The sequence below is a fragment of the Vombatus ursinus genome, unplaced genomic scaffold, assembly GCF_900497805.2.
Source record: "Vombatus ursinus unplaced genomic scaffold, bare-nosed wombat genome assembly UNPS02014874.1, whole genome shotgun sequence".
Classification (NCBI taxonomy): domain Eukaryota; kingdom Metazoa; phylum Chordata; class Mammalia; order Diprotodontia; family Vombatidae; genus Vombatus; species Vombatus ursinus.
This window is the reverse complement of record NW_020954652.1, coordinates 15,568,172-15,587,742: the sequence shown is the minus strand read 5'-3', so window position 1 is coordinate 15,587,742 and position 19,571 is coordinate 15,568,172. Positions and strand designations below refer to the sequence as shown.

The 19,571-nt window shown below is 35.6% G+C and overlaps 1 protein-coding gene across 5 annotated transcripts in view; it reads right to left on the bottom strand.

Moving 5' to 3' along the window:
- PPP1R12A (protein phosphatase 1 regulatory subunit 12A) overlaps window positions 1–19,571 on the bottom strand; it is a 182,613-nt gene that overhangs the window by 66,389 nt on the left and 96,653 nt on the right. For all 5 annotated transcript variants that reach the window (XM_027842495.1, XM_027842494.1, XM_027842491.1 and 2 more), the window contains exons 4-8: window positions 10,340–10,499; window positions 7,517–7,661; window positions 1,461–1,535; window positions 774–862; window positions 470–627 (exon numbers count right to left, since the gene is read on the bottom strand). In XM_027842495.1, coding sequence (XP_027698296.1) covers window positions 470–627; window positions 774–862; window positions 1,461–1,535; window positions 7,517–7,661; window positions 10,340–10,499 — 627 coding nt within the window. The remainder of the gene's footprint in view (window positions 1–469; window positions 628–773; window positions 863–1,460; window positions 1,536–7,516; window positions 7,662–10,339; window positions 10,500–19,571) is intronic.

Below are 19,571 nucleotides of genomic sequence, written 5' to 3'. Positions count from 1 at the left end.
AAATCACTTAACCCCAATTTTCTCTCTCACACACACACACACACACACACAGAGCTTACAATTGCACAAATTTAAAATTAAAGGGATGAAAATTCTTCAAAAGGTTAAATGATTTCAACCAATGATTTTTCTAGTATAGCCACCCTCTTTTAGGATTACAAATTGGCTCTGCGAAAGGATGAAAATGTTACTGAAGGCAATTAGGAACAATGCTAGGGACCATCAGAATCTGCCCTCTAGAATGACACTACAATGTGGTTTGGTTAAATTATTTTAACATTATTGTCAATCATTGCCAATTAGGGCAACATTACATAGGGTGTGCAGGCAGAGTGTAACATATACATTTTGTTCAGGAAATAACTGCTCAATTAAGTCTAAGAACAAGTATTAATCTTACACTAATAAGATCTTACTCTAGGGTTCATCAGAAGTCTAAAAGTCCTCTGATTCTAAAAAAAAATTTTACCTGTTTCAGCTTCTGATTCTGAGTCATCTTCCTCATCTTCTTCACTAGAGCAACTGGATTCATCCTTCTTGCCTTCTTCTTCTTCATCTGCCTTTTCCTGCTCCAGAGATTCAATACTGGTTGCATTTTTCTCTGGCTCAATAATTAATGTTTCTTTACTGCAGGTGAAAAATATGATTAATTACAAAATCATGCTGAACACAAAGCTCAAATTTTACAAAGGCTACCTAGATTACTGAAAAGCAAATAACTTTATAAAATTCTCCCCCAACTATAATGAAGGTCATTTAAATATTTTACTTACTTTTTAAATGCTTTTTGTGATTGGTTGTTATCCATATTTGCCGTAGACTCGATTAGTGGAGACTTCTTATCTCGCTTTTCACTATGGAGCTTTCATAAAATGATGAGTGGAAAAAAATTACTTTCCAAATGACATGAAGCAGCAACATGTAGAGTTACATGTATTATTATGCACACGACCTATCAGTCTCAGTCATTTTCTTTAAAAAGGACCTATTTTACCTGAAACATGGGGACTGAGGGAGAGGAAACAGTGACAAAGTGGACAGTTTTCAAGGACACACAGAGCTCGATTCAACTACCTAGTTATTCTTTACGTTTTGTTCCATTTAATAGCCATGGTTTCCCACTTAGATAAGCATGAAAAAGTAAATGATGGGTATTTTGGTCAAAGAATATTAATAAAACCAGGTGTTAGGTTGTTTGTTTTTTAAAAGAAGCCAGAGGTAGTAAGAAGCTCCTACTTACTTCTAGCCATATTGACACATTAAGCAACAGAGTCAAAATGCTCAATTTACCCAGAAAAAAACAAAAAACCCTTGATAACCTTTTCCTGACTGGGGCCAAATGACTGTCAGGAAGAGCTTAACAGAGACACAAGAAAACACCAATAGAAAGGAAAATTGCTACTATTTAAAGTCAAAAACCAAGCAATTATCTATGTGTTTTATATAATTCTTAAACATACCAGATTTTGTTTCTTTTGCAGTTCTTCTAAATATCCTAGAATGTCTTCATCTGCTACATCAAAGGCAGTCTGACCCTACGTAGGGAAATTTTTTAAAAGTTTTTTTTTTTAAGTTAACATAGTGTAACATTCATTTTCTTTATAATTATACCAAAAACCACCCACGTGCTTGAGTAAACATCCAAGAATTGTGTGTCTGCAGGGGCTGTTTGCCCAGCTACAATCCTATATATGGGAGAAGCCAACCTCCTATACCTCACTCTTATTCCCACTCAACACCTGCTACATCTATTTGGTATGTAGACAGATTTCTTTCTTTCTTCCTTTCTCTTTCTCTCTCTCTCTCTTTCGCTTTTATTTTCTGTATTGGTGTGGCTGGGCAAGGAAGAGAGCACGCATACCTATTTTATAGCAAAGTGCCAAAGCCACAACAGGCTTAAAAATGAAATTTCTAAAAAATGCAATTCACAGCAGTTACGGGGCAATTAGCAGGACTGCCCTATTCTTCACCTTTTTAAATAATCTATAGCCTCAGAAACCATAACTCATCAAGGTTTAAAAAATATTCAGAGGAGCATCTATCATTCTGTATCTGTTCACTGACCAAAAAGTAATACTTCCTTTTGCTATCCTGCATTGTCCCTATTTGCAGACTCACAAATACAAGTTTCCAGAATGACAAAAATTCATTCTTTAAGAAAAGTGATATGCTGTACAAGGAAAAGTGCTATATATTGACAAAGACATGATTAAGTCTCAGAATCAATTCTTTTTCATATGGAAAACAATACCATATGAAAAATCACTTCAAGCTTCAGAGACACAGAAAATGCAAATTATAATCAGAATGTGACTAACTGGAAAGCCCCAAAATTAAATTAATGTAAATTTATAAATGTATGCTTCAATAGTAACTGATCTTTTCAAAGAAAAGGTTTCTGGTCTTTAATTTTACTTAAAGAACAGGATATTAGCACCTTATGGAGGAAAGGACATATACCTCCTGTTGTGGTCAGTCAGGGTATGTATAAATACATCTCAAACTGTAAATTAAATTTTCTGCTTATACTTCATAAAAGCAACATTCTATCTTTACTCCTAAACATGCAAATATCTGTATCGAAAAAAAGATGTAAAAAATGAGTTTGGGTTAAAGGGAACTTACCTATACATACCAAAAAGCTCTTTTGCAAATTTCTTTCTTTTTTTCTGCTTGGCAATGGGATTAAGTGACTCACACAGCTAATGTCAAGTGTCTGAGGCTGGATTTGAACTCAGGTCCAGGGCCCATGCACTATCCACTGTGCCACTAGCTACCTCAAAATACCTTTTTTTTGGCTATTTGGTGAGGCAATCGAGGTTAAGTGACTTGCTCAGGGTCACACTGCTAGTAAGTGTCAAGTGTTTGAGGCCGGATTTGAATGCAGATCCTCCTGACTCCAAAGCCAGAGCTCTATCTACTGTGCTACCTAGTTGCCCCTATCTTTTGCAAATTTCACCTATAAAATTGCTCTTGAATTTTGTTGTGCCAGATGAGCTTACTGGTCTAACCAGTATTTCCCCTTCCTCTCTTGGCTCAGTGCAAGAAAAGTGTTGGCTGAAGTAAGAAATTTGTTTCTTTCTTAGTTTCTAGTATTGAAAGTCAAAGGTAGTTCCCACATAAATGGAATGAATATTGATCGAATCGAAAATTTCAATTTGGGCCTATAGTTATCCTAGACAATCTAAATAATATCCTAAATAAATCTAAATGTTTTCCCTCTGACTTACTGGTTACTCTACATTGCCTCCATAGGTTCAGTGCTACAAAAGAATGCTTTTTAAAGCAGCTTTGATTCGAAAACTCTGATCAGAGTTATTCTTTTTCAAATTTGGCTTTGTAAAGAGCTTGGTAAAAGAAACGGATTATTTGTGCAAAATAGTTAACAGAATTAGAATCTGAATATTCCAAAGTTGTCAGAGCCTTAGAGATCATCTAGTCTAATTTCCTTGTTTTACAGATGGGGAAAATGAGGTCCAGAGACCTTTTCAAGGCCAAACTGTAACTGAATCTGAACCAGAACCCACAGTCCCTAATCCCCAGGATCCAATGGAATTTTTACATTACCACTAATAATAGAGTTTGAAGCATCTGTCAACATTCCTATTCAAAAATAAAATAAATAAATCTTGATAATTTTAGCAGCAATTAAATAGGAGGGAATTGTTTTATTTACTAGGAATTTTCCTTTTTAAGGATAAGAAACGTGATCCCCTTACTAACCTTTCTTTTCACTTTCTCCCTCGACAAATGAGTCTACTTTGCAAACAGCAGCTGACAGAGAATAAAAACTAGAGTAAAATGCAGGCTGTGAACACATAAAAATCAAACCTATCAATTTAACCTGTTAGCCCAGACATGCACTCTAAACAGTCTACAGGACACTTATAAACCTAGTAGTCGCCAAATTACACACATCATGTGATTCTAACCACCTTTTAAGGTTCCTCTGCTCTTCTAATTAAACAGTGTGTTAAAGGAATCACACTATGTCAATCACTAATACTCAAGGCTATTGGGAAGATGGGCCAGAAGGATATATAAGTGGCCTGGATAGAACAGATGAGAATTACATAATCAACTATTATGTTGATATGCCATCTTAAAGATGAGACTACTTAAAAGAAATTCTGTCTAAATACGTAACATTATATGTGACAGGTCTCATTCTACACAGTCTAACTATTTTATAAATTTATTCTTTTTATCATTTATTACTATTGATTTTTTTTTTTTTGCTTTTTGTTGAGGCAACCAGGGTTAAAAGACTTGCCCTAGGGCCACACAGCTAGTAAGTGTCAAGTGTCTGAGGCCACATTTGAACTCAGGTCTTCCTGACTCCAGGGCCAGAGCTCTATCCACTGCACCACCTGGATGCCCCTTATTCATTTATTCTTAATAGTCTCACATTTGTATACAGCCTAGCACCTTTTCAAAGAGTTTTCAAATACATAATCAAATTCATCTTGTCACAACAATAGTGAGCAACACAGGTATTATACACTTCTGGCTCCATTAGGGACTTGCCCAAGGGTACAGTGCCAGCAGGTGACAGAGTTAGACGCAGAATCAGATCTCTAAATATAACACCTCTAAAGAAAAGAGGAATGATTTTCTTTTAAAAGAAATAAAATTCCTTATGTCCAGTAATAGTATGAACAAAATAATGCTGCAATTAATTTAACTCTTTATGACACCATAAAAATGCCCATGCACTGTTGCATAATTTGATTATGAGTAAAAACAAAAATTTGTAGCAAAATGGGATAGTAATATTCTAGGTGCATCACAGTAAAATAATTCTATTTATTAAAATATAAAAATAATCAACTGTGATATCATAGCTTTAAAGTTACACATGTATAAGACATTAAAGTTATGAAAATCCATTATTAAGGAAACCCAAAACAGGCAAAAGTTTTCCAAATATTTAAAAACAAAATATAACTTTTTTCCATTTACATATAGGAGTCAGGAAGAAATGATTTGTAAATCTTACAATACATGGTTTTTCTTTTTCTTTTTTTTTTAAATGGTTTCTGAAAATCATGTTCCCCATAGCTATTACTTTTGTTGCTGTTGAAACATTTATATAAACTTTTCAGAGTCTACATAATTTAAAAAATAACCATGACAAAAAAAACTTTACTAAATTATTATAGAAGTATAGAAGAAAAACTGCAAATTCATTTGCAACATCAAATGATGAGCTTATCTTGACACAACAAAAAATGATTTATGTTTTGATTACTATAGAGTTCTATGGAAACATAAGATGTTATTGTTATAATACAAAGTTATCTTTAAAGACGAGAATAAAGTCCAATGAAATTTAAAAAACTTAAGTGATTAAAAAGTAAATAAAAACAGAATCTGGCGACTTAAGAAGGCCATAATGCTGACTAAACAAAAAGACAAATTAATCTGTCACACAATGGTTCTAACTTCTATGTTCCTCAATTTTCTCTATAAAATGGAGATAATAATAATTAGGACCATCCACCTCAAAGAGCTGTGAGGAACTCCTTTGTAAACCTTAAAACACTACATAAAGTAAGTTATTACTATTCCCAGTTATACTAAATGATTGATATTATTAATCCACTAGTAATTAAGTAGTTTTCTGAGATGATGTGCAGAGGCTTTTGAACTAGTTACATTTATCTAGGTGGATAGAAGGGTGTTATGGACCGCAAACTCCTTGAAGGCAGCTGCTAGCTATGTCTCTTAAATCTCTCAATCCTCAATGCCAAGCACCATGCTGTACACATAATATGTGCTTAATAAGCAGTTGCTGAGTTAAGTAAACTATCATTACAGAACAGTGTGATGTTCGACTTTGTCTTTCTGTGACTCTTCTAAAATATCCTGACAATTCCCTGCAATTCTCCATGTCTCACATTACCTAAAGAAAATGTTTGGGACATCTGTACAATTCTAAGTGAGAACATCCCCAAAGCTCTCTTCCAGAACCTGCAAGGATTCTACCCTCCACTAGTGGATGAGCAACTCTTCAAGTGGCACTGTCGGGGATAGGGAAAAGCAAGAGATGGTAACGTGTGTCTGCTGAGTCATTCCTACTCTGTCATTGCAGCAGAAAGGGCAATTCCTATTTTGAAAGCTGGGGAATCAAAGTCAGTTCAGTTCAATTCAGTAAATAGCGAATTAGTTACATGTTCAAAGTACATATCTCAGAACACAACAGCTGTTGACACTGACACCAGCATGAAGGTATACAAAAAAGGGAGCTAGTAGAAACATAGTTCAAATGTCATGTTTTCTTCAACGATGTGGAAGCAAGGAGATTAAGACAAGATAAGAGCCTGCAACCTTAGAAGGGAGCTAAATAAAAGGCTCTAAATAAATATGTGTGCATGTGTGTGTTTTGGGTCGGGGGCGGGGGTAGTGTCGATAGATCCTAAGTGGCAAATTAAAAATATATGTGATATCTCTGAAAAATTTCCATGAGCTACAGAAAAAACACCACCATTATTAGAGGGAGATCAACTTAAGAGAGACAGACTCCAAACCAGATAGAGACACACCCACACATACATGTATACACAGGAGATCTCATCCACAGCAGCCAGAATGTAGAGAGGGAAGGAGCAGTTGTGTTCTCCAACTACTGAATAATCTGTCCACAAATCTGATTTAAGGTAGTAAGGTAGTACCCATGAGGCCTATAATATAAACAGTAATACCTATTCTAATATTTTTATAACACCTGCATATATATTTTCACATCTGAGCTTCAAGACCACTCTTAAAATTAAACTGGTAGATATTTGATATTTGTTTTTTAAAATGTAGCAAATGAGGCTTAGAAATGCTAACTGATTGGTCTAAGGTTCTATCACTAGTAAGTGGTTACTAGTAGTAGAGTGCAACTACAATGAGTAAGTGTTCACTCAGCTAAGCTATTTTAGTTTACTACCTACTAACTAGAACTAGTAATAATGCCCATTAGAAAGCATCAATGCTAAAACATGTACGTTCATCTGTTTACGTATAGGTAAAAATGTCTGTGCCCCAATTAGTAAAAAAAAACATGGCAACAGTGAAATGTAAATTTTATTTTAATATCTATTAAATCCATTCTAAATAAGGAACAATTTGAGAATTGATGGTGACAGTTAATGATGAAGAATGGATGAAAAAAAATCACTTATTAATTGCTATGTTCATATAACAACTGTAAAAAACAAACAAACCCAAATCTCCTAACTTCATTTCTTAAGCCATAGGATTAGTGGGCCTACCAGAAATCATGAACATCATTCTCAAAATAATGTTTCTTTTTCTTCAGAAAGAAGATAACAAAAGGCACTTGAAATAAATACAAAATTAGGAAACTTACCTTCCCTACCAAAAAAAGGCTAAATATCTATGATTATTAATTCCAAAAGTACAACATAAAAATGAATTAAACTACCAATGTATTTTTGTATATCACTTGAGAGGCTATAATTATATTTCTTACACTAAAACATGTGTACATGTTTCAATAGCTTACCACTTTGTTGATCATCTCCATATCGCAAAGATTGTCCACTAAAATTCGACAGGCTTCTTCTTTACCCCAGTGAGCTGCAGCATGAAGAGGTGTCCAACCATCATAATCTTTAATATTTACATCATAGCCTGCCTGTAGTAAGAGTCTGAAGAGATTATATAACAAATTAGCTAGGCAGTAAGTTAACTTTGGCAATTTGCAAAGCTACTCATCGGTCTGATTTCATGCACATTAAGTAAAAGTCGGGCAACAGGATAGGGTTAACTATTTTGCTTTTCATATTTCAACATTTTCTCCTATGATATCTAAACTGGGACAGGTAGAAATCGGTTAAAAGAAAACTCTGGAAGAACAGATCCTAAATTAACAAAAGGAAATACTATCCTACAGTAGGTATAATTTCATTTTCATTGTCTATTAGGTCTGATATGCAAGTTTAGTATGAAAAATTTTATTATTACTATTATTTTTATATGAGAATTTTCATAGGGTGAATCTAGTTTTCCTAGTCTGAACCAACTACTGAACCAATCTGCCCATAAATCTGATTTAAGGTAGTATGCTTCCTTGAGTGTCCAAACAATTATTTATTAGAGCGCAAATTTTATTTGTAATTATTTACTATTGATTATATACAAATATATATTATGTTCTATATACTAAACAATTGTCACAGGGCAGCTAGCTGGTACAGTGGATACAGTGCCAGGCCTGGAGTCAGGAAGACTCATCTTCCTGAGTTCAAATCTGGCCTCAGACACTTAGTAGATGTGTAACTCTGGGCAAATCACTTAACCCTGTTTGCCTCAATTTCTCATCTGTAAAATGAGCTGGAGAAGAAAATGTCAAACCACTCTAGTATCTCTGCCAAGAAAACCTCAAATGAGGTCACAGAGTCAGACATGACTGAAAAATAACAAATTTTATTTTACATGTTAAATACATGTTGGAGTATATACTTTAAAAAAAAAAAGATTTGGTGTGGTAACAGGGTAACAGAAAAAGGGTTATATCATACTACAGAGTTGCCTTTAGGATTATATTTTATTTTACACATGAAATTTTTGGAGGGAAAATGACAAGTTCTTCATAAAGTTTTTAAAAATATGAAAGGATCTTGATTTCACTTTAGAGCAGCAGTAGAAAGCAAGAGATTCTAACCAACATTACTAGAATATCAGTAATAATTTGCAGAGTTGCAAAAATTGTTAGCATGCCCTTTAACTGTACATAGGCATCACTCTTACCTGTATTTAGAATGTTAAGCTCCTAGAAGGCAAAGAACAGGCCTATAACTTGCAGGTAGCACAGCCCAACACACAAACACTAAACAATTTAATAATAATAATAATGATAAAGAAAACTGATGAACCTTTACCTCACTTTCCATGCTGTGAGCTTGAGAAGTCCTTCTTTTTACCTACAGGAGGTGGCAGTGATATCTAATGTATAACCCTTCATTTACATTTCAAGAACTTAATTTATGGCCTAAGAAAGCACTTTCAAATAGGTGCTTAACAAAAGACTACGAGATTACTGAGTAACTTCCTATCTCTTACTACAACCAAACAAACATCAAGTGACAAAAACAAACCCAGTAAGTCACATTTCAAGACATTTCTTTGTTGGGAATTCCACAAGTAGAGGTAAAAATCACATAAGACGTAGAAGCATATACCAGAAGGAAGGTTAAAGTACAAAAACCCACTAAATATTAACTAAAACAAGATCATCCACATCAGAAAACATAAAGTATGTGTCTATGGGAAGGCAGGACAAGAGTAAAGGCAAGGTGAAGTAGGGAAGAGAGGGCCTTGGAAAGAAGGGTACAAGGAAGAGGCTACTGCAATAGTCTAGAAAAACAGTAAGGTCAAAAAGCCTTGGAACGATCTACAACTAGGACAATGTATGGACCCGAATCCTCTTTTTGATAAGAGAAGCTGGTAAAAGGACAAGAAGAGCAATGGATATGTTAAATGCAGGAGATTTGAATTTCCAAAGAAAGAAAAGAGAACAGAAAGGAAGCAATAGAGAAATTTGGTAGAGGGATATCCAACTCTACCTTCAGTTGAGCAGATATAAGCAGAATCTGTGGGATGAATTATTTCTGTCATGAAGCTGTAGATGGCTCTGCTTCACAGGATTTATTAGTATTGTAAATGTGACTGACTTTATAAGTTTCATTCTCAAGGATTTCTTAATCAAGAAACCACTGTTTACTGTAAGCTCTGCTACAGGCTTCCTGTAGAGACTTAAGTAAAAACTGAGTTTCAGGTTTCTTATTTGTAAAATGGGAAAAATACCTAATGTCCATAGTACATGAACATTGTAAAGATCAATCAATAATTTCCTAAATTCATTAAGCCCATCAGAAATGTCTTACACCTTTACATAATAGTTAGCTCTTTTGTCTGATAAAGCTAAAAACAATAGTTCAAGTGTCACTCTGTGAACCTTATCATGAAATTCAGTAGAAATTTCCTATCCTGATAGATTTTTGTTCTTACTATTAAGTGACTTTCATCTTATTTTAAAAAGACCAAAAACACACTAGAAAAACTTAACTGGAAACTAAGAAATCACACACACACACACGTGTGTGTGTGTGCATAAATTTCAGAAAAAAAGTCACATCAAAACAAATTTGTTCTCCAACTTGAAAAAAAATGGACATTAAATAACCTTTAAAGAGTTTCTTCAGAACAACAACTGGGGGAAGAGAGAGAACAATATCTGGGAATCTCAAGATAGAGTAATAAGAAGATGAAAGCATTTTTAGCATAAGAAAAAAAAATGCCCCACTGTTAAGGAAACATTACTTACTTTAAAACCTCTGTATAGCCTTTAGCAGCTGCTACGTGGAGTGCAGTACCACCAGACTTTGCATGCCTAACATCACTGATGTGGCCACTATTGAGCCACTGTCTTGCATCCCGAAGCATTATCCGTTCTTCTTCCTTACGGGCTGCCTCTATATCGACCCCTAAAGCAAGTGGGAGGAAGGAAAGAATGATATATAATTTTGCTTACATTAATCAAAATTTTTATGCTAAAATAAACTCCCAAAATGTCTCAAGCTTAAGAGGAATCAAATTGGCAATTTACCAACAAGTGGGTGTTCAGCGGTATTGCAGAATTATTTAGAGGACAGTGTTATCATCTCTTTCTCTCCATTCCTCTCCACCTTTGGCCTTCTCTGACAAAAACTAATTTTCCTCATAAGAAGCCTCTTATTGCTCCTTCTGGCTACCTCACTTCATGGTCTTCACCATCCCCTCCCCTATCTCTTATGATTTTCCCGGAAACACTTCTTAATCCTCTGTTCTTTTCTTGGAACATTCTTGTGACTTCTATGAGCACCAAATGTGCCTCAAATTTCCAGCCCTGACCATCCTCCCAAACTCCAGTTCCACATCTTGATTACATATTCACTGTTATTTGCTTTTGTATATCCAACATACTCCAAGTCAAAAAACTCTGATTTTTGTATTTTTTGGCATTGCATGACCATTTTCCTGGCCATTAATTATCTTGCCTCTGTCCTGTATTTGTCTGCATGCTTGTTGTAGTTGACTTCCATCCCCTCACCACCTTTCTTTCTCTTCTAATTAGTGATATTGAAATATTTTTAATTTTGTTATTTGTTACGTTTATTGAATAGATGACAATCTAACCCGATCTAGCTTTTCTCAAAGGAATCTTATTCTAGGATCTCCCATTTACAATTACTGTACTTTTATTTAGTATTATAATATGTATGGATCTTATCTCCCAGTCTTATTATACAATGTTTCTATATAATTTTTCCTTCATATTTCAAATACCTAGCAGTAGTATCTTTCACTTTGTAGATACTTGACAGATATTTGAATTTTCTTTCATGCAAATAATATATACATTATTCTCTCCCTAAGAACAAATAATTTGGCCTCAAGGGATTAAGACTGTCCTGAAGAAAAGCCAATCAAGTGAAGTAGACAGAAGAGCAATGTAAGACATAAGGAAAAGTAGGATATCATCTCACAGAACTCAGAGGGTGAGGTTGTGGTGGAACAAGTCACACAGTGGAAGATGATACTGTTGTACTATCATTGGCTCTTTTACCTTCTCTCTCCAACCTAATGTCTCTCCTCATCCTCTAATCTCAGTAGATACAATGACTAACCTTAAATAGGGTTAACTCACCTTTCCTTTTCTCCAGGGCCTCATTCCATCTCATATTTTCTCATATTAATTCTCACTCTCTCTACTGGCTCATTTTCCTTGTCCTAATCGTGTTTGAGTCTCCTTCCACAGAGAAAAAAAATCCTCCTATTTTTGTGCCATCTCCTTCAAGCTATAGTTCTCTCTAAATTAGACTCTGAGAAAAGTTTATACTCAACTAGTCATTCCTCGAACTACTCCAAACCTTCTACTCTACTCAAACTTCTCAAGTGTCACTGATTAAATCTTTAAAATCACAGTCTTCTTCCTGATTTTTCTCCAGCATCTGATATGACCAATCCCTTCTTTTTGATACTCTCTCTTCCCTCAGCTTATTTCTCATCCAATCAGACTACTACTTCTTAATTGGCTTACCTAATACATCATCTTAGTCCCCTGGCCCACTGAGCATAGATTTCACTATAAGGCTCTGTCCTTGGTCCCCTTCTCTGTCTCTCTCTCTTTCTCTTTCGACTTCAGTTAACATGCATTCATGAAATGTCTACTATGTGTCAAGTACTGTACAAAGCACCAGTAGTTCTTCGAAATACAAAGAATGAAACAATTTCTACTCATGGTCACTGATATAGTTAATACTCAAATCTACATATCCATTCTTGATTAATACCCTGAGCTCCAGTCTGGCTTTTCCACTTGCCTGGGGAGGCTAGACAGCAGTTTGTGTAAAAGAGAGCTTGGGGTTCTTGCGGATAGAAACTCATGAGGGATGAATATGCTACAGCACTCAAGAAAGCTAATAAAATTTTAGGCTGCATTAAGAGAAGTTTCATATTTCAGGATTTTAAAAATGATGGATGGTCTGCTGAAATCTGCCTTGAACAGCTCATATCCAGAGAATTATGATCAATTTTGGGAATCACATATATGGAAATATATTGGTAAGCCGGGGAATACTGTGACAGCCAGGAGGACTGAAAGGCCTTAATGCCCTATTAGGATTGATTAAAGGAAACGTAGATGTTTGGCAGGGAGAAGACCTAGGAGAGACACAAAGGAAAGCTAATTTGAAATAGCTGTCACAAAAGACTAGCCCTGCTTGGACCCAGAAAGCAGTGGTAGAATGAGGAGTGGGGAAGAGTTAGATTTCAGTTTGACAAAAAGAAAGCCTTTCTAACAGAATTACCTGAAACTTATGAGGCAGTGAGTGGGCTGTGGAGGTCTTTCAAGCCTTTAAAGCAAAGGTTTGTTGGGGATCCTTGGTCAAATATGTGCTGGCCCAGGTGGTCTTCTATGTCTTTTCCAACTTAGAGACCTTTCTATTGAGACATACCACTAACATCTCAAATTCATATTCAAAGGTAAAATGAGTATTTCCCCCTATATGACCCCATACACTTTTACCTCCTGTATTTTCTCCACATCTCAGCCTGTGTAAAACACAGGATTATAAATTTACAGCTGGAAGGGAACTTACGGGTTCACTGAGTCTACTCCATTCATTCTGCAGATGAAGAAACTGAGACTCCGAAGTCAAATAACTTGCCCAGAGTCATTTAGTCAGTTAGTGTCTGAGGCTGGTTTCAAACCAAAGCCAAATATGTTCTTTAAGCTAAGTCGAGCACAGTACCCATCACCATTTCCTGCTTAGGAATGACCTCCAGCTAGCACTCCCACTGCCTTCATTAACATTTCCTGATTTCTTCCTACAACTACCCCACAGAATATCCTCTACAAATGTTTGTACACCACTTTGTCTGGAGCGTTCCTCCGTTTTCTCATGTTTATATCTCATACTTATTTGTATCCATAACCCCACGGCCTCTTTCCTATGACCCTTGCACTGAGATAGGGACTTCCCCTCACCTCACCAGGCAACAGGCCTCCAAGCACACGCCAGCCCCATTAGGATGATTCTCCCCATGGCCTCTTCCACTCCCCCTTTCTGGTTTATCCTTCCTCAGAGCTGTGCTGCTTGGCAAAGAGTAAACTCTTAATGAAAGTTTTACCTACCTAAAGACCAGTGTTTGCAGAGTTGGGTACTAGTCTGGAGGAAGAGAACTCAATTTAGAATCTCAGTTCAGGGAAGCTAGGTGGTGCAGTGGATAGAGCACCAGCCCTGGAGTTAAGAGGACCTGAGTTCAAATCCAGCCTCAGACACTTGACACTCACTAGCTGTGTGACCCTGAGCACTTAACCCCATTGCCTAGCCAAAAAGAAAAAGAAAAAAAAGAAAGAAAGAAAATCTCAGTTCTTCTTGGTGAAGGCAGGTCACTTACTCCTTCTACGTTTCAAATTTTTAATCAGCGAAATGAAGGGGGTTGGAATGTATGACCTGAACTCTCTAACTCTCGATATGAAAACAAAACAAAAAAACCTAAACCTTATACATATTGTTCAATGCAATCTGAAGAAGACAAAAAGCCTATTTTTCCCCAATGATTATTTTGAAGCACGATGCTACTTAGCAAAAGAATATAGGCCTTTTCTGCCTATGATTGAAAAAAATCCCTTTGGTTTTGGCGGGTATAGGGGAATGGAGGTGAGAAGGCATGGCAAAAAAGAGAGGGTGAACTAATCTCAAGAAATTTTCTACTACTAGAATAAGAATATAATATATATTATATAATATATACTATTATATATATAATATAATAACCTTTGTCAAAGTTTGTTTTAAAGTTAAAACTTGGTAACAAACATTTTAAAGGTGTATTTCAATTTTTAAAGAAAAAATAAAAAGGCTACTCCCATGCTTTGGAAAATGAATGTCATAGGTAACAACCTCTATTTTTGTAACTATCAGCATATGAGGTTTGAAGTCCAAGATTGCTACTTTCCTATATATTTCAGTTGAAATCACAAAATAATCTCGAGATGTTTGTCATTATCACTTTAAAACTTAGGTCGGTAGCTTCATCTTTTGAGGGGCATATTTAGCACACCTCAAAACTAGATTCTAAAATACAAATGTAAAACTTATTTTTTGGTAAATAGTATTTTTTTTCCAATTACATGGAAAGATAGTTTTCAAATTAATTTTCTATGAGATTTTGAGTTCCAAATTTTTCTCCCTTCTTCCCTCCTTCCCCAAGACAGCAAGCAATCTGATACAGGTTGTACATTTGCAATCATGTTAAACATATTTCCACATTACTCATGTTGTGAAATAGGAAACAGAACTAAAGGAAAAACCCATGGGAAAAAAAAAAGGAAAGTGAAAATAGTATGCTTTGATCTACATTCAGACTCCATAGTTCTTTCTCTAGATATGGATAGCATTTTTCATCATGAGTCTTTTGGAATTGTCTTAGATCACTGTATTGCTGAGAAGAGCTGAGTCTATCACAGTTGATCATTGCACAATGTTGCTGTCACTGTGTACAATGTTTTCCTAGTTCTGCTCACTTCACTAAGCATCAGTACCTATAAAACTTTATTATAAATGTTGGAAGGTTGCTTTGGTCATACGAGCCTATGTTTTAGAAAATATTCAAATCACAATAATTTCTATTAACTCGTTAAAATATATAGCTTTATTAAAATAATAAAATATAATTCTAAATATTTTAATGTTTTGGCACACAGCAAGCTTTTGAAACAAATATATGTAAGGATAATATTTTTAAAAATTATTTTGAGTTTAATAATACTTTAAATTAAATAATGTTTTACTCCCAGACTTTTATGCAAGTATTGTCTTTAATAGAACTTTAGATCCTAAGTTAAGAATCCAATAGAGGTTCTAGGAAATAATCTCATCCTCTTAAATGGGATCAAAAATTTCTCTGGGTAACTGGCTTGAGATGCCAGATGTTTCTATTACAACCCCCCTTAGAGCTAATTAAACATTTTAGTGCAAGTAGGTTTTTTAGTCCTTCCTTTCTACCTCTCCTCAGGCTTATATCTATGTTACATCCAGTTCATTTAGGAAAGAAAAATGAAAAAGACACTCTAAATAGCAAGGTGGGAAATTATATCTATGAAACCAAATGCCTGCTTAATACTTTGAGAAATCAAATTCAGTAGGGCACTGCAGGGCCCTGCAGAAGCAGGTTGTACTGCCAAGAACTCAAGATGTGTCCTCGGGTCCGACTAACCTTCCTAATGGCCCCCTTTGTCCGTCCCCCCCTTCTCTCCCAGCCAGATACTGTCATGCCTCATGAACTGTCCATCCTTCCTCACTCCTTAGAGAGAACTCTGAGATTAATTTCACTGTGACCTTGAGGTCCATTCCCTACTTCTCAACAGCTGGAATCCAGTCACCTTCAGAACCACTTTCCCTCCTTGGCTGTTCTTCTCCCTTGCCCACCCAAAGGCTACTCCTGAATGTGTAAGGAAGTCTCCAGTTACAATCTTTCTGATAAAATGAACAATCACACAGCTTCACAATCTGCCCTGCTCACTATTCTGTTCAGCTCATTGAGCTTGGCCACCCGTTCTGCTGATACCCTTCTGATCCCCAGGCACTGCCATCTACCCTCGAGATATATGCTATAGACCAACTGGCCTTGTCGGCTGGCCTCTCACTGCAACCTAAAGATCACCAGGTCTTTCCATTCATGGCTAAGCTGAACTTTACTTTAGGAGTTGTCTTCCCCAATTAGAATGTCAGCTCCTTCAACAAGGGATGTCTCAGTTTTCTACTTCTACTGCCAGAACAGTGCTTAGCACAGCGCTTGTATGTAGCAAGTATTTAATTAATGCTCTAAATTCTCTTTAACGCTAGTGCTTTCCCCCTAAGATGACCTTCAATTTCTCCTGTACATATCTTCTTTGTACATAGTTGTTTCCACACTAACATATTAGACTATTAGCTCCTAGGAAGCATGGATTGTTTTTGCCTTTCTTTGTACACCCAGTGCTTAGCATAGTGGCTAGCACACAACGGAAAATTAATGCTTTCTAACTCTTGCTGTCACAAAGGCCTGGGTTCAAAGCTTGCCTTAGTCACTAGCTAAATAAATGATCTAAATTATAGAGTCCTTATGGGCCACAGTATCTTCAACTATATAATGAGAGGGTTGGTCTAGCTGGTTGCTGAGGTCTCTTCCAACTCTAAATCCACAATCCTATGACCATTTATTCAATCAGCACTTACTACAGGTAAAGCACTGTGTGAAGTACTGAAGACACAACGCCAAAAGGGAAACTTCTTATTGTCACAGGCCCTACATTCTAACAGAAGAGACAATATGTACAAAATATCTACAGAATGAATATTAGGTAGTTTTGGGAGGGAGGGCATGAACAGTTGTGGAATAATGAAGCCTGACCTTCACTTGTATGTATACTAATTCTACCAATGCAGATCACAGGACGCTGAAGGCTCCTTATTCTGTGTGAGTCTTGTCCATCTCTTTACCTAACTTTTCATGGACAATATACTAGAATACTGGAGCCCTTCTGGTTCTTCAATACCTTGGGATGTTCACTGGCTGTCTTTCATTTTCAACCTACGACTGGCGATACATTGAGGTGATATACATCCTTGAAGTGTATTTCATTCTACTTCTCACAGAAAAGTCAGAGAATAATACCCCATGGCCTGCTTAAATCTACCATGTACCTTTCTACTGTAATTCTGATTCTTCAAAGAATGTAGCACTCATTTGTTCACAGGCATAAGAATAAGACAAAAGAAAGAAATGACTTTTTGTAAACTCAAATGATTAGGTCACAGTTAAGAAACAAAAATATAATGAAAGCCTGCTTTTTAATTAATGAAATTACAAATGAATCAAGAAATATAATCTATTGAGTCCAATAGGTTAAATGGCATTTGGAAGAACATACATCCTTTTCTGGTCATGCACGTCTTTGCCAATCTTTTTAATGCCATAAAAAAGGGAAGGAGAGAGGGAGAGGGAGAGGAAGGAAGGAAGGAAGGAAGAAACTTGTTAATCATCTGCTATGTACTATACTAAACTCTTTACAAATATTATCTCACTTGATCCTTACAACAACCTTGAAAGGCAGGGCTTATCATTATTATTCCCATTTTACAGATGAGAAAACTGAGGCAGAAACAGGTTAAATGACTTGCCCAGGTTCACATAACTAGTATGTATTCAGTTTGTTTTTGAACTCAGGTCTTCACGACTCCAAGTCCAGCACTCTATCCTTTGAGCAACTTAGCTGCCTTTAGAAAATATAAGGTATATCATAGCAAAAAACAACTGACCTGGAAAACAAATCAAGAAGAGATAAGATAAGAATCACTGGACTATCTAAAAGCCATGACCAAAAAAAGGAGGTATGGGGGAATAGATATCAGAAATCTTTTTTTTTTTAATTTTTAAATTTATTTTACACTTAAATAAAAAATGAGGAAAGAAAAAAAATTGTCATGTATACAGAGAATATATGAGAGGATTCAATATAAAGCAATAAATTTCCATTTCAAGAAAACATAAAATGAAAAATACACATTATTTTCAAAGCTGTCCATCTTTTCTTTGCTTACTTGTATATTTTCTTTTGTCCTCTGCTGAGCACTTTATTTTTCCCCCTTCCTTATCTCCCCGAAAAGGCTACAATTAAGTACATGCTCGCACACACACACAACCCCCCCCATAAACATACACATACATGCACCTATACACTCAAATGTATATATGTAAGACCGTTTTATGCTTATTTCCACTTGTCATCTTTTTCTCTGAAGGTGGATAGCATCTTCCTTCATAAATCCAAGTCCTTCCATATTTTTCTAAATCCACCAGCTCATCATTTCCTAAACCACAACAATTCTGACCCAATCATATTCTATCTGAGATTGTCTATGAGAGTTTTCTCCCCAATTTTCTGTATTTCCTCTATGCTTGGCTATAAAGGTTTTATTTATATAGGAAAATATTAATTTACAATAATAAAAATTATCCATTTTATACTTCAATGCTACTCTCATCTTATAATATGGTTTAAGGTCTCATACTACTGAATCTAGTTCCTTCACATCTTTTTCCCCTGGTTTCCTTGAAGTTCCTGACCCTCTACTCTTCCAAATGAACCCTGTTATTATTTTTTCTGACTCACTCAGTAAGATGATTTTTTAGTAATTTAATTGAGATGACATTACATAAAAAGATTAGGTAGGTAAAACTGTCACTTAAAAATTACACTAGCTTTACCTACACACGTACAATAAATACTACTTAAATTATTTAGATCTAACTTTATATAAAAGTTGTTCTGTGTTTATATTCATATAGTTCCTGTTTCTGTTTTGGCAGATATGCTCTAAATTTTTTTTTAAATACTGTCTAGAAGTTATTTCACATGGTCTAAAACTATTGATTTAATAAGGCTGACAGTATAGTTTCTCTATTTTTCTTTTTTGATTAAATCTGATTTTAGCTTTAACTTTGAGATCAAGATTGCTATCCCTGCTTTTTTACAAAATAAATTCTCCTGCTGACGTTTATTTTATGTTTATCTCTCATTTTTATAGCATTTTCTGAAAGCAACACTGTTGAATTCAAATTTTTAATCTATCAGTTTCCATTTTATAGGTAAATCCATCCCATTCACATTCTCAACTATAATTACTTGTTGTATATTTTCCTCCTTCCTATTTTCCTCACTATCCTTCTTCACCCTATTCCAATCCCTCCTTACTCCTCTACTTTACTTCTACCTGCTACCTTGCCCTCCTGTTCCTTAACCTAACCCCTCCCCTAAATCCTTCCCTTATCCTCTTCCTCTGTCCTATTCCCTCTTACCCTCTCATTTTTTTCTAAATTTAGAATATTTTTATACCCTGCTAAATATATGTTTTTCCCCTCTTTAGTCCATTCCTGTTAATCTACACACACTTCTACACCCTCCCCTTATCCTATTCCCTATCCCTCCCTTATCCTCTCCTCCCTCCCTATCCCTTTACCCTCTTACT